Genomic DNA, 19,981 nt, shown 5'->3' on the forward strand with positions numbered 1-19,981 from the left:
TGAGCGTGCTGGTGACGTGAGGGGGTGAGAGGCGATCAGATCATTGTGAGGTGGCGTGGACAGCTGGTAAGGGGTGTCTAAGGGTTGAAAGCCAGCGCTTCCCAAGCTTTAATGTATTGGGTTGGCCAAAGAGTTTGTTCGGGATTTTTCCGCCGATGTTACGGAAAAACCTGAACGAACTCTTTGGCCAACCCATAAATGAGAATCTCCTGGGATGTGGTTAAAGTGCAGATTCTGATTTGGGAGATCTGGGTGGGGCCCTAGGTTCTGCATTTCTAATGGGCTGCTGTTTCATGGACCACACTTTGAGGAGTGAAGTTCTAGAAGGCTTAACCTAGCAACGGCTCAGCCTCCGGACAGCCGTGACAGGCAGAGGGAAGGGACTGCCTTGGAGCTGAGCCCGAGCCACAATCTAAGGACCTACCAGCCACCCTCTGGCCCTGCCCTCACCCCCTCCGCCCATGTGGCTGTCACAGAGTAACCAGGAACTCGCCCATAAATGATCTCACTTGATCCTCACAACCTTTTCAGCTAGGGAGAAACAGCCTGTTTTAAGGATGGAGGTGCAGAGAGGCTGGAGGACTTTCTCCAGGTTGCAGTTGGTAAGTGGCAGAGGTGGGCTTCGAACCCAGATCTGACCCCAGGACCTTCCCACTCTGCCAGCATCACTGATTTTAAGTTTGGAGGCTGACACAGACGTGGCTGGAGCGGGTCTCTCTTGCCCATCACGAGCCTCCCTGACCCTGCGGGAGCCCGGGTTTGAGGTCTGAGGCCCGGGCCCCCCACCAGCCTCCTCCGCACCCCGGGTGGTCGGTCACCTCTGCCTTCAGCCGCTCAATCTCAATCTCCCCATCCTCGATCTGCTGCCGCAGCTGCTTGGCCACCGTCTTCTCAGTCTCCACGATCTGCAGCAGGTGCAAGTACTTCTGCATCAATGCCTCGTGCTCCGTGGCCAGGGTCCGGTAGCTGTGGACAGAGGAACATAGCAGGTAAGCCACGGCCTCCTGGTCCCCTGGAGATCCAACCGGAAGTGGGGCTCCCCACAGACTGCACTTAGGAGAAGGTCCTGACTCCCAGACACAGCGCCCGACGCCTTAACCTGGCTGCTGCGCTGCTACTGATCGCTCTGGCCCCTTCCCCCGCTCCCCGCTCACACTCTGACATCTGGTTCCTCCACCTGGTCTTGCTCTCACCTTGCCCGACCGCCCTCACCCTCTGGGCCTTTGCGCAGATAGATCTTCTGTCTGAAACATGTCTCCTCCCTCTTCTCCCTGGGCTAGCTCCATCCTCTTTCCCAGAGTAGGTCCCAGTTGAAATGTCATTTCCAAGAAGTCTTCCCTCCCTGCTCCCCCCATACTGTGTAGGGTGTTCCTGCAGTACTCCCGGGCTGCTATTACCATAGCGCTGGCCAGACTGATTGGGGGTGTCCAGTTACTTCTGTTCCCCCAGGAGACCCTGCCTTCTCTGATGGCAGGGACTATGCCTGTGCTGCTTACTGCTGTCTGCCCAGGGCCTAGCCCAGTGAACATTTGTTGCATGGATGCAACTGAGTGAATGGACGACACACAGAGGAGAGTCAGGCACATACATTTCACTGGCTGGGAGACATCTGAAGAACCTGCGCAGTACACCTGTGTGCCAACTCATGCACCAAAGGCTGTTAGTGCTGTAGGAGTCAGAAGAGGGGCCAGGCCAGCAACAAGGACCTGTAATCAGGGAAGACTTCCTGGAGGCGGAGCTCTCTCTCCCACCAGAATCGGAATCTAGGCCTTCGGACTCCAAACCCAGTGCTCTGGGCATATGCCCATCCAAGGGCAGCCTCGGGTGGAAGGCCTGTGCTGGGGGTAATTAGCAATAGGGCTGGATGGTTAGGTGGGGCCAGATCAGAGAGCACCCCAAAGGATCAGAGGGTAGAAGAAGTGGCCCCAGCCTTTGTGTAAATGAACATGTCTCAGATTTGCAAAGCATCACGACGAGGGGGAGGGCAGGAAGGTGGGACTTGGAAGATGAGCTGGGCCAGGGGCCGGCCCAAGGTCACAGGCCTGGCTTCTCCCTGATACCCACAGCACCTGCATTTGAAGGTGTTAGAGCTGGGGAGAAACCCGATTCTATAAATGGGGTCCAGTCCCACCATTCCAGGGAGGGGTGCCCACCTGGGCAAGGGCAGGAGACTTGAAAGGCACAGATTCGGATGGCAGGCTTATTGGTCTCTGGGAGTGTCTGCAACGAAGTTTGGGGGCCGAGGTCTCCAGTTCCCCCTCTCCCTGGCCCCCACCTTTCCTCTCCCTGGCCCCCACCTTTCCTCTCCCTTTTTGCTTCAGCCCAGGACCACCTCCTAAACCCAGGACCACCAGATAGGATCTCATAAGATTCCCCTCTGCCCGCATCCTTGGCTCCTCCTCGCGCTCACCCTTGTCTTCCTTCCTGTGTCCCCCTCTCAGCAGTGGGCAGCCCCCTGTTTCCCACCTTCCAACCTCAGCGGGGCCTTGAAACATTTCTGGTGTCCCTGCCAGCTCCCCACCCACCTCAGAGCTTCGGCCCCCTTCAACCTCATTCCTCACCCCACCCCCACCCCTCTGTCCTCTGCAGGCGGTCCTGCTCTGACATCACAGCCTGCATGACGTGCGATGCTGTTCCGTCACTTCCCGCCAGCCCCACGGCACGCCCACCCTCATCCTGTCTCAAGGGCAGCATCCCTGCTCGGACCTAATCTGCCTGGCTCAGCCCCAGCTCCCACACCCACTAGCTGAGGGACCTTGGATAGGTCACTCAGCCTCTCTGTGCCTCAGTTTGCTCATCCATACAATGGGGATGATGGCAGTCCACACCCTGCAGAGTTGCCGTGAGGATGAAATCTGTGGACACACGTGAAGCTTTGTGCGGTGTGCCAGCGCTGTGGTAACTACCGTCTCCCTCCCCTCCACGTCCCGAGCCCCTGACCCCTCCTCAGGATTTCTGTGCATCAGATTCTGCCTAACAGCTCCACTGGCTCTTTCTCCTCAGCATATGCGAAGCCTCAAGTCACTCCCCACTTAGGATGAGGACGTGTCCTCCCCCTCCCCCCCCCCTCCCCTGAACTCCTGCCCCTCTTTTCCACCTTCAAGGTGAGGTTTGTTGGAAGAGCGACCGCACTCATCATCCCCATGGTCCCACTTCCCCTTCACCCCTCAGCCCTCGGCGGGCTGGCGTTTGGCCCCAGCACCCACAGGAACTGGGTCCCTCTCTGGGGTCACCAACTATCTCCCACTTAAATTGAGGGGACACTTTTCAGTCTGGAATCTACTGACATGACCTTCCAGGTACCCTGGATGTGGCTAGTCAGGGGAGTGCCAGTTTAGGGACGCTGGCTTTTGTCACAGACTCAGAAGCTGTGTAACACAAGTTCTTTAAGTCCCTGTGACCCTCATGGCAAAATGGGACAATGATAGCTCCCCTACAAACCCCCAGGTTTGAGGTGAGGAGGCCAGGAGGCCAAGGGTGGGAAACAGCTTTGCTCTACGAAAGGGGCTGTGTAGCAAAGTGGTAGGCAGCGGTCCCCTGATGGTGTCAGAGAAGGAGGCTGCCCAGCTGTGCCCTGAAGGTGGGAGGGTGCGGCAGGGCAGGGCTGGCGACAGCCCAGCAGGAGGATGGCAGGAGCAGAGGGCGGGCAGCGGACCTGGAGCATGTGCCTGAAGAAAAAACCTGATCCAAAAATCAAAGCTCCATGCTTCTCTCCCACCCGCTTCTAAAGATACATAACAAGCTATAAGAGAGAATTCTTCGGTCTGCAATACTACTTGGTTAAAATGAGGATTTTTGTGCATCTCTTATTATAATGAATTTAAACCAGAATTATCAGGTTTTAATGTTTTCCCAACTTCCCAAGAGGCTTAATTGTCTTTACTTGCAAAGGAACTTCAACTGAGAGCATGAAGGAATCCATTTTCACACCACCTCATCTCTCCTCGCTCCATGGGTGTGAAAATTCGGAGCCTTCAGTAGCTTGTTTTTAGTGATGGCACTCGCCCTGGTGCTTCAAAACGGGGAGCCAGAGTCTCATCTGCAGGACAATTTGGTCTGTTTGCACCTCCCTTTCTTCCCTTCACCGGCCCTCTCTGCCTGCCTCCCTCCCTCCCCACTCCGCCTCCCCCTGTTCTCCCTTCTTCTCCTTCCCCTCCCCCCTCTCATCAATACAGATTTATTGAGCACCTCTTTGTGCAGCACTATCTTTTTTTTTTTAATTTTTATTGAGTATAGTTGCTTTACAATGCTGTGTTAGTTTCTTGCTAAACAGCAAAGTGAATCAGCTATACGTATACATATATCCCCACTTTTTTAGAGTTCCTTCCCATTTAGGTCACCACAGAGCACTGAGTAGAGTTCCCTGTGCTATACAGCAGGTCCTCATTAGTTATCTATTTTATACGTAGTATCAATAGTGTATATGTGTGAATCCCAATCTCCCAGTTCTTCCCACCACCCCTTCTCCCCTTGGTATCCATACATTCGTTCTCTACGTCTGTGTCTCTATTTCTGCCTTGCAAATAGGTTCATTTGTACCATTTTTCTAGATTCCACATATATGCGTTCATATATTTGTTTTTCTCTGTCTGACCTACTTCACTCTGTATGACAGTCTCTAGGTCCATCCACATCTCTGTGCAGCACTGTCTTTATAGATGCACAGATTCGCAGAGCTGGAAGGATACTCAGGAATCACGAAAGGCCAACTGCCTCATTTTATAAATAAAGAAACTGAGGCCCAGAGAGGGGAAGTGAGTTGCCCCCAAATAACAGTCAAGGAGCGTCAAAGCTGGAGCAGGAATCAGGCTCCAGTCCCTGAAGAGGCAGGTCTATGCTCTCCCACATGGCTGTCTGGTTCGCATCTAGCTCTCCTCACTGAGACGCAGACCGTAAGCCACACTCGGTGTTACATTTTATACATTGCTGTACATACACATACCACAGAGGCATCCCAGAATACTAGACTATTATGCATACGGTGGGAGAGTACATTGTGTCTCTATACCTATTCATACACTATAGTGCTTATTTGTGTATATACCATGTATCTACTATGTATATGTAAAAAAAAAACTAAATTAGGTACATGCAAACATACCTACTACTCAGTATTGCTGTGGAAGAGCGCCGGTCTCTCCCTTGACACACACACAGGCACATACTCTCACGATGTACACGATCTGAGGTTAAATAACGCTCAGAGCCTATAGTCTGTCCTTTGGTCACACAGCCGGCTGCCTAGGGAAGAGCCTGTGGCTTCTGTTGGCCCAGCAGGTGCCTGACAAGCCGAACCTGAGCCAGACTGGCTGGTGACAACTATTCTAGGGAAGGGGACTCTGTTTCCCTTATTGGTGACCATCACTGTGACCCCCGTCCCAGCCCTAGGCCCAAAGGAGGACCATTCCTCTGAGGCCAGTGGGTTGACTCAGACCCCTGGGCTTGACCAGGGAAGACAAACCATGTCCAACTGGAACGTCCCCCTGGCTTCCTAAAGGATGGTGAGTACCAAGGGGGTTTTGTTCAAAGGTAGGTGGTGTCACTCTGCCCAATGGCTCCTCTTTTGGGGAAGAGCAGGTGTTTGGTTTGAGTTGCATCTACCTTACTTGGGAGTCACAGAGACCCAGACTGGGAGCCAGGATCTGGGGCACCCCAACTTCTACTCAGGAGCCCACACCCCTGTGTGCCACTGGGTCTCACTGGCTACACCTGTCAAGAGGGCCTGAAGGGACCCACACACTGGGTGGCCATCAGGAGCAAATACACTGTGTGAAAGAGCTTCACAGACTCTAGAGGACTGTGCAGTGGACACAGGTACCCTCAGATGTGAACATTCGCTGTCAGGCAGGCTTGGCAGCACTTATGTCAAACACATGATTAGGATTTTATGGGCTACTTGGAACCAATCTCCAGTTTAGTGAGTTGCTTAAAGAATCATTGTCCTCTCTCTGTGGCAGACAGAATTCTAAGATAGCCCCAAGATTTCCTGCCCTGGTTTGGAAGCCCTGCATAATCTGTGGGATGATGAATATGATGGGTTTTATTCTTCTTACTAGGCTATACTATACGGCATAGCTGACTTTAACATAGGGAGATTCTCTAGGTGGGCCTGACCCAATCACATGAGCCTTTGAAAACGTAGAGTTTTCTCTGGCTGGTTACAGAAGGGGAGGTCGGAGATTTGGGGCTGGAGAAGGGTTTGGTGAGCCGTTGTTGGCTTAAGGATGGCGGGGACCACAGGGCAAGGAAGGCAGGACCTCATGGAGCTGAGAGCCATCCCTAGCTGACGGCTAGCAGGGAAACAGGGACGCCAGTCCTACAAGGAACTGACTCTTGCCAACGACAGGAGTGAGCTTGGAAGCAGAGATTTCTCCAGAACCTCGAGGAAAGAGCCCAGCTTGACTGACTCGATTTCAGCCCACGGGCCTCTGTGCAGAGACCACAGCCGAGCCCAGACTTCTGACCTACAAAACTGAGCAATGGGTATGGTTTCAAGCTGCTAGGTCTGTGGGGGTTTTTTTTCGGCAGCACGACATGGCATGTGGGATTTTAGTTCCCTGACCAGGGACCGAACCCACGCCCCCTGCAGTGGGAGCGTGGAGTCTTAACCAGTGGACCTCCAGGGAAGTCCCTTAAGTTGCTAAGCTTGTGATCATTTGTTCTGCAGCAGTAGAGAATTAAAACACTCTGATAGAATTTATTTTAAAAATTTGAGGATTAATGCCCATATAATGGAAAGCACAGACCTTAATATACAGTTTGATCCGGGTAGATAAATGCATACACCCTAATCGAGATAAAGAAAATTCCCATCACCCCAGGGAGTTCCCTCATGCCCCTTCCCTGTCAATCCCCACCCCACAAGCAACTACTGTTTGGATTTCTATCACCACAGTTGAGTTCTGCCTGTTTTAGAATTTCATATAACAGGAATCAGGCAGCATGTACTATTTTGTGTCTGGCTCTTTTTACTCAGCCTATCGACTTTGAAATTCATCCGTTTTGTTACATATTTATATATATATATATTTTTAATAGATCTTTATTGGAGTATAATTGCTTCACAATACTGTGTTAGTTTCTGTTGTACACCAAAGTGAATCAGCCATATGCATACATATGTCCCCATATCCCCTCCCTCTTGAGCCTCCCTCTCATCGGGTTCCTTTTTATTACTGAGCGGTATTCCATCGCATGGATGTATCAAGGTTCCTTTCTACATCTGTCTGTTGATAGACACCTTGGTTATTTCTAGTTTTGGGACTAGTGTGCAAAAAGCTTCTAAGGACATTTGCATACACGATTTTTTGTAGATGTTTTTCATTTCTCTTAGATAAATACTAAGAAGTGTAACTGCTGGGTCACAGAGTAGGTGTATGTTTCACTTTTAAAGGAAATGCCTAACAATTTTTCAAAGTGGTTGAACCACTTTATGCTCCCACCAGCATCATGTGATTTATGGTTACTCCACCCCCTCTCCAATATTTGCTACTGTCAGTCTTTTTCAATTCAGCCCTTGTAGATTCTACAGGTAGTGGTATCTCATTGTCTCTAGAAAATTTTGGTATGAATTGATTTTCGAAGTCAATGTAGTCCTGGTTATCCAGAATATATACCAAATTAGAATTCTATAATACCTCAACACTTACAAAGCCCCGTCACATAAATAATTTCATTTGGTTCTCAAAACAACCCTGCTATTGCTTCTAGTTTAGTGCTGGGAGCCTGAGGTCCAACTGCTTTCCCTGAATCTGGGTTCTCCCTGCTTGATTCCATTCTCCACAATGCCAGCAATTTCCACTCCAAATCATAGCTCTGATCATGTTACTCCCCTGGTGTAAGACCTTCGATGGCTTCCCTCTGTTCCCAGAGGAAAAGCGCAAACGTCTCAGCTGGGTACTCAAGATCGTTCTGATCTGGTTCCAGTCCAACGTCCAACCTCATCGACCTTCTGACACCCAAACTTTGTCTCTTCATTTTTCTTGGAGTTGTCTTTCCTAGATCACTGCCTTTATTTAAGGCTTTTTGGGGGCTGGAGGAGGGGCTGAAGTGCCCATAGCTAAACTCATTAGATATGAGGCTCCAATCTCCCCTTTCAAGTCAAATGTCACCCTATTTCCAGATCCCCCAGATTCCCCCATTTCCCTGAAGATGGAAGTATGTCTGTCTCTATGGTGCCTTGTACTTAACACAGCCTTCGTGCACCAGAGCCATGTGTACATCTGTCTAGTGTCTTCCTGACTAGGCTGGGGTAGCCCTGGGGGAATACCTGTGTTGCATCCATCCCTGTCTGCCCAGTACCACACTCAGAGCCTGACTCTATTGATTCATAGGTGAGAACCTGGTCTCCATTAGCTAGACTGGACACTCCTTGAGGATAGGGATGGAGGTGGCTTGACCTCAGGGTCAAGGTCAGTGCTATAGCCATAATAAATGGTTTCTGGTCAGCTGGCTTGATCCAAGGCGCAAGGAAGGGCTCTGGTATCCATCTATCTATCCATCATCACCTGATGGATCCATCATCTACCCATCGACATTCATCATTGATTTATCATTTGTCCTTCACATATACTTTCAACACTCATCCATTTATCATTCATTTACCCTCCATTCATCCATCATTCACCTTCCACATATAAACTCAACATCCAACCTCTATCCATTCATTCATCCTTGCATTCTTCCCATCTACACTGCTGAGCACTTGTCTATACCTTTATAAGGCCCTGGGGATGCAAAGAATCGTACTTAGTCCCTGCCCCGAGGAGCTTACATTTTACCGGAAAGTAGACACAGGAACACACCATTATCCACTCAGCCAGAAAGATCTACTGCTCAAAGGGGTGAGTCTGGGTGTCCATCCCCCATGACAGTTAGCTTGGGGGCCACACCCCAGCCCACAAGCCCATCATTTCCCCAAGACCCAGGAAGACTCAATGCAGCTTGGAGTCCCCATTTTCTGTGCAGCATACACTCTCCTTTTGCTTTTCTCCCCACCTGGCCCAGTGAATCCCTCCAGAGAGGGGTACACATTGTTGGGAATGAAGGGAAGAGCAGGTCTAGAATCCCTGCATGTCCAAGCTCAGAGAGGTTTACAGAATTTCAGTTTACAGATGAGAAAGTCAAGGCCCAGAGAAAAGACAGGACTAGTCCATTCCTGCAGCATCCGGGTTAGAACCCTGGTGGTCTTAGCCTTTGGTGGCTCTAAAGCCCTGAAATCCAACCAAATTGTACTCGGTTCTCCTAGTATGAAAAAAGGAGCTCATCTGGTTGAAGGGGGCAGGAGGCTGTAATGCTGCTCCTCAGGGCCCTTGGTTCCCTGTGCACCCCAGGGAGGCACGTCCCAGAGCGCCGGGGCTCTAAGGGCGGGCCTGTCAAGATGCCCTTCTTACAGCTTCCATTCTCCCCCCATCTCCTCCTCCTCCATGCCTTCCCCTCCTGGGGTTTGAGTCTGCTCAGGACGCGGCCCTTGGGTGGGCGAGACATACCTGGCGTGAGCGATGGCTGCCACCCACTCGTCACAATCCCTGGCGTCCTCTGTCCTCAGCTCCAAGGCTTTCTGGTTCTCGTGGCTGAAGTTAACCGTGAAATAATGCTGCACCAAGAAGAAGACAGCTCCAATTACCAGGGCGATCGGCACGGAACCGGCAGCGTCTCCTGTTAACAATCTGGCTGTTTTGCAAAGCACTCATTGCCACATCTGCTAGGCAAGGATTCATTATTCGTGATCATCAGAATGCCATTCTATTTAGCGGTTTCAAACTCTCTATTAAGGCAGGCTTTGTACCATGTAACAGAACCTATGCTTAGGCTATTGTAAGAAGGAAGCAAACCCCACAAAGTCCTATTTGCCAACAAACTGCAAAAAAGCCAGTTTTAAACCATCAGGTATGCTTGGGGAAAGGCAGAGAAAACACACCAAGAGAACATCCCCTTTGGGGACTGGGTATCAATTCAGGGCAGCATGCATTTAATTCACTCAACAAAAATGTTTCAACACACTCTTCTAGGTCCTGGAGTTAGAGCAATGAACAGATGGACCCTAGCAGAGCCCACTGGAAGCCAGCTCGTGTTGGGTGCAGATGACCGACTTAGAGCTGGTCAAATGTGGGGCCTGCTCCCCGAGCTCCCAGGGAAGCAGAGGAGCCAACGAGAGACACACATCTGTAATATCGTTCTATGAATAAATACACGTAAAGCTCTTAGAACAATGCCCGAAATCTAGTAAGCACAAGTGTTTGCTATAATGAATGCAGTGCAACGATCATTATTGTCATGGAGGTAAGAAAAAAGGGCCCACAGAAAGCCAGCCACTGATTCAGCCCAGGAAAAGGAGAAGGCCTTCCCAGAGGATGAGGCGTTGGTTGGTCCAGGTTTTATTTCAGCTGATGGAAGAACGTGGGGGGAGCGTGGACATCGAGAGCGCACCGCGTGCTTGGGGGTAGGAGGGGCCGTGCAGTGGGGTTAGGGATGCCAGAGAGGAGGCTGGGCGGGGGGTGGGGCCTGGCTGGTGGAGCTGAGCGGCGGGATGGGGTGGAAGAGAGCAGAAAGCCCAGGTTCCTGGCTGGAGCAACTAGGTGGGTGGGGATGCCATAGACTGGGGGAGGAATGGGCAGGATAAAGGGCAGGGGTCAGGGGGTCAGGGGTGGCGGGTGGACACGCAGACCCTGTGTGCCTGTAGGCCACGCCTCTGCGGGCTGCAGACAGGGGTTGGGGGTGTCAGCCTCGGGGTGGAGAGGAAAGCTGGGAGCAGACTCGGCCAGAGAGAGGGTGCACAGGTAAAGTGCTGGGGGCCCCACCTGCGGAGGCCTCCTGGGTCTGGTCCTGGAGAAACTAGGAGGAGAGAGGCAGGCAGTGAGGTGCAGAGAGGGCCCCCGAGGCCTGCCCATTCAGAAGATGCACCGCAGGCCATGGTGCGGTCCTGTGTCAGTGGGCACTGTCCCTTGTCCCTCCGTCCCTCGGGGCCCAGGCAGCAGGGAACAGCAGCATGAGGCACGTAAACTTATTTTTAGCTTCCGCTGACATGACTGTCTTTCTGTTAATTGTCGTTCTTGGTGGCAGCCAGAAGTGTGTGTGTGTGTGTGTGTGTGTGTGTGTGTGTGTGTGTGTGTGTGTGTTTTGCAGAGTCAATGTCTCTCACTTCTTTCCTAGGAAGCAGGTAACTGGCTGTCCTCCCCCTGCGAGGGAGCAGGTGAAAGCCGGAGCTGCGGGTGACCACCTAAGCACTTTCCCCATCTCTCGAGAGGTGGTGAACACGCAGATGCTTGTTTCCCGCGATCTCATTTATTCCCATATTCACCAGGTGGAATAGGTATTATTATCTGTTTACTGCAGAGGAACCTGAGGTGCAGAAAAGTCAAGCCACTTGCCTGAGCCCACATGGCTGGAAAGCAGAGGAGCCGGAATAACATACCTTCCCTGGGTACCTATCGTCCACTCAGATCTTGGAGCTCCACTGCCAGCAACCGCCTGAGGATCTCACGAGGCTGGTGGTCTAGCAGGTGAATGGGGTGTTTCTGGGGGTTCTGGGGAAATGCTATCAATATCCATCATTTCTAGGGACGAACAGTGACCCTGGGTACCATCAGAGCTCTTGAGACAGCCTCATAACCTCAGCTGGTGCTGGATCAGAGCTCTGACAGACGCCAGGTCACCCTTGAAAGCTGAACCACCCCTGGGCTTCCCCAGAGTTACAAGAATGTGCCAAGGCCAGAGATGGGCCACTGCAGAGTGGCAGAGTGGACACCGGGCTCAAACTGGGGCCGCTAGAGCTGCTGTGATGAGACCAGGACCACACCTTGGGCATTCCGCCCAACCAGAACTCCCTCAAAGCTTCTCAGAGTATGGCGGACTCACTGAGAACAATACGTGGGCCTCAGCACGACCATGGGACAAGAGCTTAGCCACGTTTGCCAAAACGATGTGACCATATGGGTTCATGTGGGTTCTGGCTGGACCCCTCTGCAGAACAGAAGCATTGTTTTGGAATCAGCCCTGGGGCACTCTAGAACTCTCCGGTCAAGACAGAGCCACATCTGCGGCCTCCCTGGGACACTTGATGGGATCAGGGCTCACACACTATATGTGATCAAGGATGTGGGATAAATTCAGAAATAAACCCAGGGGCCTCCTCCGGGAACCCACATTTCAAATGTGGAGTCCTGACAGGCCCAGCTAGAGTTGCTGGAACATATCTGGAAATGCAACAGAAGCAGAAACCACCAATGGACCATCCCTGACTTCATTAAAGAAGAAGCAAGACTTGGTGAAATTGCTCCTGGACCCTCACCAGGGCTGCAGGGATGGGCCCAGAACTCCACCTGAGGCCTCCACAGAGCTTCCCTAGACCTGAAGTGAGAGATGGATACCTTGACTTGGGGCTCCACCAGGAGTCCCAAGATGGATCCCGAAACCCTCTAAGCATCAAAGTCAGACGCCTAGAAAGATCCCAAACTACTCCAGGGGCCCCACCAGGTTCAGGGCAGAGCCTGGGGCTTCACCTGGGCTGCTAAGTATCTCCACCAGCGGGTCTCAGCCCTGACTGTACATTGGGCTCTGCTGTCACTAGTCTGGGTGTGACCTGTGTGTCCCTTGGTGATCCTAATGTGTGGTCAAGGTGGAGAGCCACTCGCTGGTCTAGACCTTCACCTGGGGCCTCAGCAGGTTAAGAGGGATTGATCCAGAAACTACACCTGTGACTACCAAGCTCCTAGGAAGGGACTCAGAAATCACACCTGGGGCTGTGCCGAGACCAGAGTCGTGTTCAGGTCCTTATCTTGGCTGGAGGAAATGTTCTAGAAGCACATCTGTGGTCTCACCTGGGTTCGAGGTACTATACTTAGAACTGGGGCCTCACCAGGCTGAGATCCTGGGCTTCAGCTCATGCCTGGTCCCCAGGATGCCCTCTCTCTGACCTGTATCACCTGACCGCTAACTGACCCCTGCTGCCCCATGCCTGTGTGGGGCTGGATCTATGTCCTCTCCTGCCTCAGGATGGGCCTTTGTTTCCAAAGTCCCAAGTGCCTGTATGGTAATAAACTTCTATCCAGGACAGCTAAAGCAGATCTGAGCCTCTGGGGGTTGGGGAGGTAGGCTTGGAACCCTGCCTGCTTGGCCTTCCCCTTGCCTCCTGCCTGTCCCAACCGGCTGGCAGGGCTGCAGCACCTCCACAGGACGGAGAACATTGGGAAACCACTGACAGGTACGGTGGCCAACCATCCCAGTTTGCCTGGGACTGAGGTGTTTCCGCGGGCACAGGACTTTCAGCGCTAAGACCAAGACAGTCCTGAGCAAAGCGGGATGCTTGGTCACCCTGCAAAAGGTGGAGGATGTGGAAGTCCCAACAGGCGGGTCTGGGTCTGGCTCTGCTGCTCAGAGCCAGGGATTCTGGGCAACCTCTGCATCTCCCTCTGGCCAGTGGGCATGACACTAACACTTGCCTTGGTCAGCTACACACAAGTGGCCTCAGTCATGAAAAATCAAGTTCTCTCCACCTTTAACTCTCTACCTGAATGATATCTCATTTGTGAATTCAACCCATATTTTTCAGTCCCCACTATAACCCAGACACTGTCCACCTCATGGTAATCAATGACACACACGAAAGCCCACGATGCTGAATGCTTTCTGCAAGGTACGGGCACTCCACATCATCGGGTCTTAGTGTATCTCTTTCCTGCTCCTTCTAGACTGTCAAATGTGCTGCCCCCATCCTTCCCCATCAAAGCTATTATCAACTTGTAATGATTTTTTTTCCCCACTTTTGGGACGCCGTGTGGCATGCGGGATCTTCATTCCCCGACCAGGGATGGAACCCGCGCCCCCTGCAATGGAAGCTCAGAGTCTTAACCACTGGACCATCAAGGAAGTCCTGTAATGACTTTTTACTGTCTTTCCTACCACAGCAGAGAGTCTCAATCTAGGCTGCACATTAGGGATACCTGGGAATCTAAGAAAACACGATGCTTGAGCCCCCTTCTTGGACACATTAAAGCAGAACGTGGGAGAAGGGGAACAGGGAGAGGACACAGTTCAGGCACTGGTATTTTTCAAAGCCCCCTGGTTGGTTCCAATGTTCACCCAGTGCTGGGAACCCCTAGGAGGGCGCAATGTCTGCAGCAGAAGCACCTCTTCCCCTCCCCGCATCCCCCCACGTCCTCCTCGAGATGCACGGTCCTGGAGCCGATGCCTGCATGCAGCCAGGAGTTCCCAGTTATTTGGAAGTGACACGGAGAGACCAAATGAACGAGCTGTGTGTGCTGAACTCTAAGTACAAATGACAAAGAAGGAAGTGGAAGTGTCTCAGAGAAAAGCGGAGATGGGAGACCTGGTAACTAGAGTGGGGATTGGGGAAGGTGGGGCGGAGAGAGATGGTTCCTGGTCCAGGCCTTGGAGACCCAGACACATGTTTTCTCCTTGGGTTCCATTAATTATCACTGTAACTATTCTAAGAGTCCTCCTTAAGCAACAACCTTAAGCTGCTCTGAATGGGCTCCTGTTCCTTTCAAATAAATGATTCCTGACCAAGAATATCCCCAGAGCCTGGCACTGTTCCTCGGCCTGGGCATGGAATAGCCTTCATTTGCTGAATGGGTGACTGAATGCATTTATCACCATGGCATGGGAGCCTGGCTTATTCATTAATTAATAGCAAAAGCCACAAAGCAGGTAGCATTGAATCTGCTTCTCAGGCATGGGCGGGTGAGCTGGCTGGAAGGGTGTGGGCACTGGCTTTTCATGAACGAGGCTTACATCTCTTCAGGGAGAGGAGGCCCACTCACCTCATAAAGGCACTGAACAGTCCTGCAATGTAGGAACTTCTTCCAGAACTTATCCCACCATGGAACACTTTTGTTTTCATTTTTGGGAAGATCTATCAACATTCCAGAAAACCAGTGTTCCGGGGACTTTGGGACCCTGGACTTGTGGCATATGCCAGGCTTTGGAGTCGCCTGGGTTTAAATTTATTATTTATTATTTAGCTTCCGTGTCTCCAGCGTGTCTCTTCACTTCTGTGGACCTGTTTTCTCTTTCACAAAAAGGGGAGGCTATTACCCATCTCACAGGGTTCTGTAAAACAGATGATGTTGTGAAAGCTCCTGGTTCATAAAAGGGCTCAAGAGGTTTTTAAACTAACTGAATCATTTGCAAGGTCCAAGAGATGGGTCTAATCAACCTATCAGTGGACAATTACTAGGAAAACCACATACATGTGCATTCACACGTGTGTGTACAAATAGCGTTCCCCCTAACATTCATGTTCGTCGGAATCTGTCAAGAAGACCTTATGTGAAAATATGTGGAATCTAAAAAAAATGGTATAAATGAACCTATTTACAAAACAGAAACAGAGTCACAGATGTAGGAAACAAACTTATGGTTACAAGGGGGGACAGGTGGGGGGAAGGATAAATTGGGAGACTGGGATTGACATACACACACTACTATGTATAAAATAGATAACCAACAAGGACCTACTGTATAGCACAGGGAACTCTACCCAATACTCTGTAATGGCCTATAAGGAAAAAGAATCTAAAAAAGAGTGGATATATGTATATGTGTAACTGACTCACTTTGCTGTACACCTGAAACTAACACAACACTGTAAATGAATTCTACTCGAACACAAATTTAAGAAAAAGAACTTCTTTGAAAATAGAGTCTTTACAGATGTAATCAAGGTAAGATGAAGTCATACCAGATTAATAAGAAGAGGCCTTAATATATAAAAAGAGGGAAATGTAGACACAGACACACAGGGGAGAAAGCTATGTGAAGAGGGAGGTAGAGACTGGAGAGGTGCATCTACACCTACATCTACAAGGCAAGGAACACCAAAGACTGCTGGCAGCCATCAGGAGCTAGAAGAGGCAAGGAAAAATTCTTCCCTCGAGACTTCAGAGGGACCATGGCCCTGCAGGCATCTTGGTTTCAGACTTCTAGCCTACGGAGCTGTGAGAGAATAAATTTCTGTTGTTTTAAACTAACCCCCCTCAAAAAAACAAAACCAAACCAATCCATACGCACATGTACACACACGGGAGGCATGGGAGAGGCTTAGAAACTGGAGTCATAGCTGTGCTAAGATCAAAGGATGATTACGAATCAGCAATTTGGGGCATTGTTTCCATAACCTTCAGGTTCTATTTCTTTCTCATTTCTGATATTCAATTGGTCACCAAGTTCTCTGCTCTGGATATCTCTGGAACTCTGCCTTCTGCCATCCTCACTGCCCTGCTTGCTTCCAGGCTTCCTCATCTCCCACCCGGGCCATTAAACTGCCCCCTCTGGTCTCCCTGCCCCTGGTCTTGCCCCCTCTGATTCATCCTGCTTGACCAGAATCCAGACCCATTGTCCTGTCTGGGCCCCTGCTCGCTGTCTCCTCCAAGAGGGAGGTGGGCTGGGGTCAGCTGCAGGATGGATGCCATCACTCTCGGTCAACCCCACCCCTTCCACTTAGTAGGTCCACTCTGGTGGCCTGGTCAGGCAGGGTCAGCTTCTCCCCCACTGGGTCCTGGCTCCTTCCTCCTGGTCCATCTTTGGGGCCTCAGTCCCAGCTGGCCCTGGCCTGGCAGTCCTCTCTGCCCGATGCTCCCGAAGTCCCAGTGCAGAGGGGACAGTGCCAGAGGGAACCTGAAGGGGCCTCAGGGGTGTGTGTGTGTGTGTGTGTGTGTGTGTGTGTGTGTGTGTGTGTGTAGATGCTCTGGCTGGAGTCCATCTCTCCCTCTATAAGGGGCTATCCATCCAGGCTCCCCGTCACCTGAGTCCCTGTCCGCCTCTCACCGCTGAGATCCCAGGGGAAGGCTGTCTGCTCTCTGGCTCCCGCAGGAGAGATCCTGCTCTTACCTGGGCCAGGCCACCCTGGGAGTGTGTCCTGCCCTCTCTCAGGGCTTCTGCAGCACCGTGCGCAGTTCTCAGCGCTGTTCCCTCCCCGCCCTGGCTGCACCAGCCTCGTGCTGGCCACACAGAGGGGCTTCACTGGGCACAGTATGTCCCAAATGGCCCTGTTCAACAGAAGTATTGGCCTCGAGCAGCCCCACTGGTGCTCCCACACCAATCCAGAAAAGACCTACCTATCCTGCCCTATGGCTGTGGCTCACCCGGTATGGCTCCACACGGGGTCTGGACACCCCACTTCATGACATTCTTGCCCCCTGCTCTGAGGGGCCTCGTTTCACCGACCTCTGCCTCTGGGTTCTCAAGTCTTGGCCTTCCCAGGGCCTGGTTACTGCACCGTGACCTCTTCTCTGACCCGGGGATGAGTGCCTGTCTCAGACCCCGGTCTCCTATGGGCTCCTAAGAGTCCCAGGGCTGAGAGCTGCTGCCGGGGAACGACCTCCTGGACACCTTATCGCTCGCTTGCTTCTACTCCCTGCCTGCCCCCTGGGGACAGGAACAGAGGTGGGAGGAGAGACAGGAATGTCAGAGCTGAAGAGCCCAGTGAAAGTCCCTCCCTCCCAGAGTCAGCCTTGAACTAGGCAGTGCTTGACCAGCGGCCTGGGGGACGGTGTCATCCTCCAAGCTTCTGCTGCTGATTGGTCTGTGTTTCCATGTACATTACTCCAGACCCCATGAGCCACAGCCACAGATGTCATGCTTGGCTGGTCCTGCACGAACACCTTTCAATCTGTCATCACAAGTCAACAAGCCTGCCCTTCCCCCTCCCACCAACAGCCTCTTTAGACGTTTGCTGAAAGAAGGAATGAATTCTAGTCTGGACATGTCTGCCTTTCACCTTCTGTTAGAAATGACCTATGCACAAAGGTGTTTATTAATTGCAGCTCTGTTTGTAATTTAAAAAAGACCATAAATTACCCAAATGTCCCTCGAGAGGAGGTTAGCTAAATAAACTACAGCACATCCACACAGTGGAATACTATGCAGCTGTAAAAAAAGATGAGGACGATCCATATACTTACAGAGAACTATCTCCACAATATAGTAAGAACAGGTGTAGAATAGTGTTTGTAGTACGTTACCACTTGTATAATTATACAGATGTGCATATATATGGCCATAGATCTATACATCTTTGCATATATAATGTCTCTGGAAGAATGCATAAGCAACTGGTAACATCAAAATCCTTTGGAGGGGCTTCCCTGGTGGTGCAGTGGTTGAGAGTCCTGCCAATGCAGGGGACACGGGTTCGAGTCCTGGTCTGGGAAGATCCCACATGCCGTGGAGCAACTGGGCCCGTGAGCCACAACTACTGAGCCTGCGCGTCTGGAGCCTGTGCTCCACAACAAGAGAGGCCGCGATAGTGAGAGGCCCGCGCACCGCGATGAAGAGTGGCCCCCGCTCGCCGCAACTAGAGAAAGCCCTCGCGCAGAAGCAAAGACCCAACACAGCTAAAGATAATAAATTAAAAAAAAAAATCCTTTGGAGAGGGGAACTGGATTGCTGGGGTCAGCAGCAGAAAGGAGCATTGTCAGTGTACACTTCTTTGTAACTTCTGAATGTCGAGCCATGGTAATATATAACCAATTCTAAAATTTTATCTATCTATTTATTTATTTATTTATTTTTGGCCATGCCATGTGGCATGTGGGGATCTTAGTTCCCTGACCAGGGATCAAACCTGTGCCCCTGGCATTGAGAGCGTGGAGTTTTAAACACTGGACCTCCAAGGAAGTCCCAATTCTAAAATTTTAAAATAAAAGGCAGTGGCTGTTTGAGAGGCCCAGCCGGCCATCCACTCCCCAGGTTCTCCAACCTGCATCCTGCACTCCTGGTCACCAGGACACTCCTCTTTTGGACCCCAGCGGTGCAGCGTCCTGGAGAGTGATCTCCACCAAACATGCTTGGCCTGCCCTGAAAGCCCACGGGAGCCACTGATGGGCTGGGACCCTGTTTTTGCAGTGATTCTGCCCTGGAGATCGTCATCACTTCCCCACTGGTCCCCTTTTGAAAGCCCCTGGATATACAAGTGCTCTTGCTTGAGGAACTGCACCACGTCTTTCCAGGAGGCAATGGGTGTCCCATAACCAGCTTGTTTCCCTTTTTTGTCCAGGCTACCAGGAAGTTCTCAGATGTAATTACTTACCTGCCTCTCCTCACCTGTGCCCACACCGTATGGGCTCTCCTTTTGGAACACCAGCCCCTCCCCCAGGTCCCCAAAGCCTGTGGATCTGACCAGAGGTGAGGGGAGCCCAGGTGACAACCAGTGTGGCCGGAGGACAGGTAAGGTCCCTTGCGGGAGAAAGAGGGTAGAAGGGCAGCAGCAGGCTCGGGGCAAGGTGAGTGGGCAGGCAGAGAATGCTGCATGATTGACTAGGTGCTTCCAAACTATTTCACTCATTTCTTGAGTGTGGCTAAGAGTCTAAGAGACAATTAAATAAAGTTGGTTATATTTTACTCACATAGTCTGACAGAGGAAAAGTCAATCTAGATCAAGCCCGTCTGAATTTCTAGATGGGTTTCTGGAATACTGGCTAAGGTTGCTAAAAATTCATTCATTCACTCCTCTAAAATGAATTTTATTTTAAGGTCTGAGTTAGATTTTCCAAGTTGAAAAAAAAATCAAAATTCAACGAGGAAGTATCTTCTTGAAAATCATTCTCTCTTTTTTTCAGGGGAAAGAAGTTGCATTAGCCTTGCTGGATTAGTAAGATCTGGTCTTTAAGTATAAATTGCTGAATTTAACAGTTGGCCTGGATGTCCACTGACCTGAACAACCTAGAACAAGGAGGGCTGACATTTATTAGCAGTGACAGCTCGGGGTCTGGCACAACACAGACACTCAGGTATTTGTGGGGAGATGAGCTCCCTCTATCTGAGGTTTATCTGCCAAATGGGGATTCTCTCTCCCCTGTGTAGAACTGCAGTAACAGCAACGTTACTTTGGTGGTTACCGGAAATGCTAAGCCTGAAAAGGACTTTGTAATCTGTAAGCTGCAAAGGTGCTCTATCTGAGTGGTGGCTGGAGGAGAAGGTATGGTAGGACAGCACCTGGTGCTTTCACGGGATGAGAACTTGA

At 51.2% G+C, this 19,981-nt stretch overlaps 1 protein-coding gene across 6 annotated transcripts in view; it reads right to left on the reverse strand.

Annotated features, from left to right (window-relative positions):
* The window catches only part of RASGRF1 (Ras protein specific guanine nucleotide releasing factor 1), a 107,465-nt gene that overhangs the window by 79,354 nt on the left and 8,130 nt on the right, over positions 1-19,981 (reverse strand). For all 6 annotated transcript variants that reach the window (XM_057544509.1, XM_007167514.3, XM_057544510.1 and 3 more), the window contains exons 2-3: positions 9,489-9,595; positions 819-966 (exon numbers count right to left, since the gene is read on the reverse strand). In XM_057544509.1, the coding sequence (XP_057400492.1) occupies positions 819-966; positions 9,489-9,595 (255 nt within the window). The remainder of the gene's footprint in view (positions 1-818; positions 967-9,488; positions 9,596-19,981) is intronic.

Source organism: Balaenoptera acutorostrata, chromosome 3 (assembly GCF_949987535.1).
Source record: "Balaenoptera acutorostrata chromosome 3, mBalAcu1.1, whole genome shotgun sequence".
Lineage (NCBI taxonomy): Eukaryota > Metazoa > Chordata > Mammalia > Artiodactyla > Balaenopteridae > Balaenoptera > Balaenoptera acutorostrata.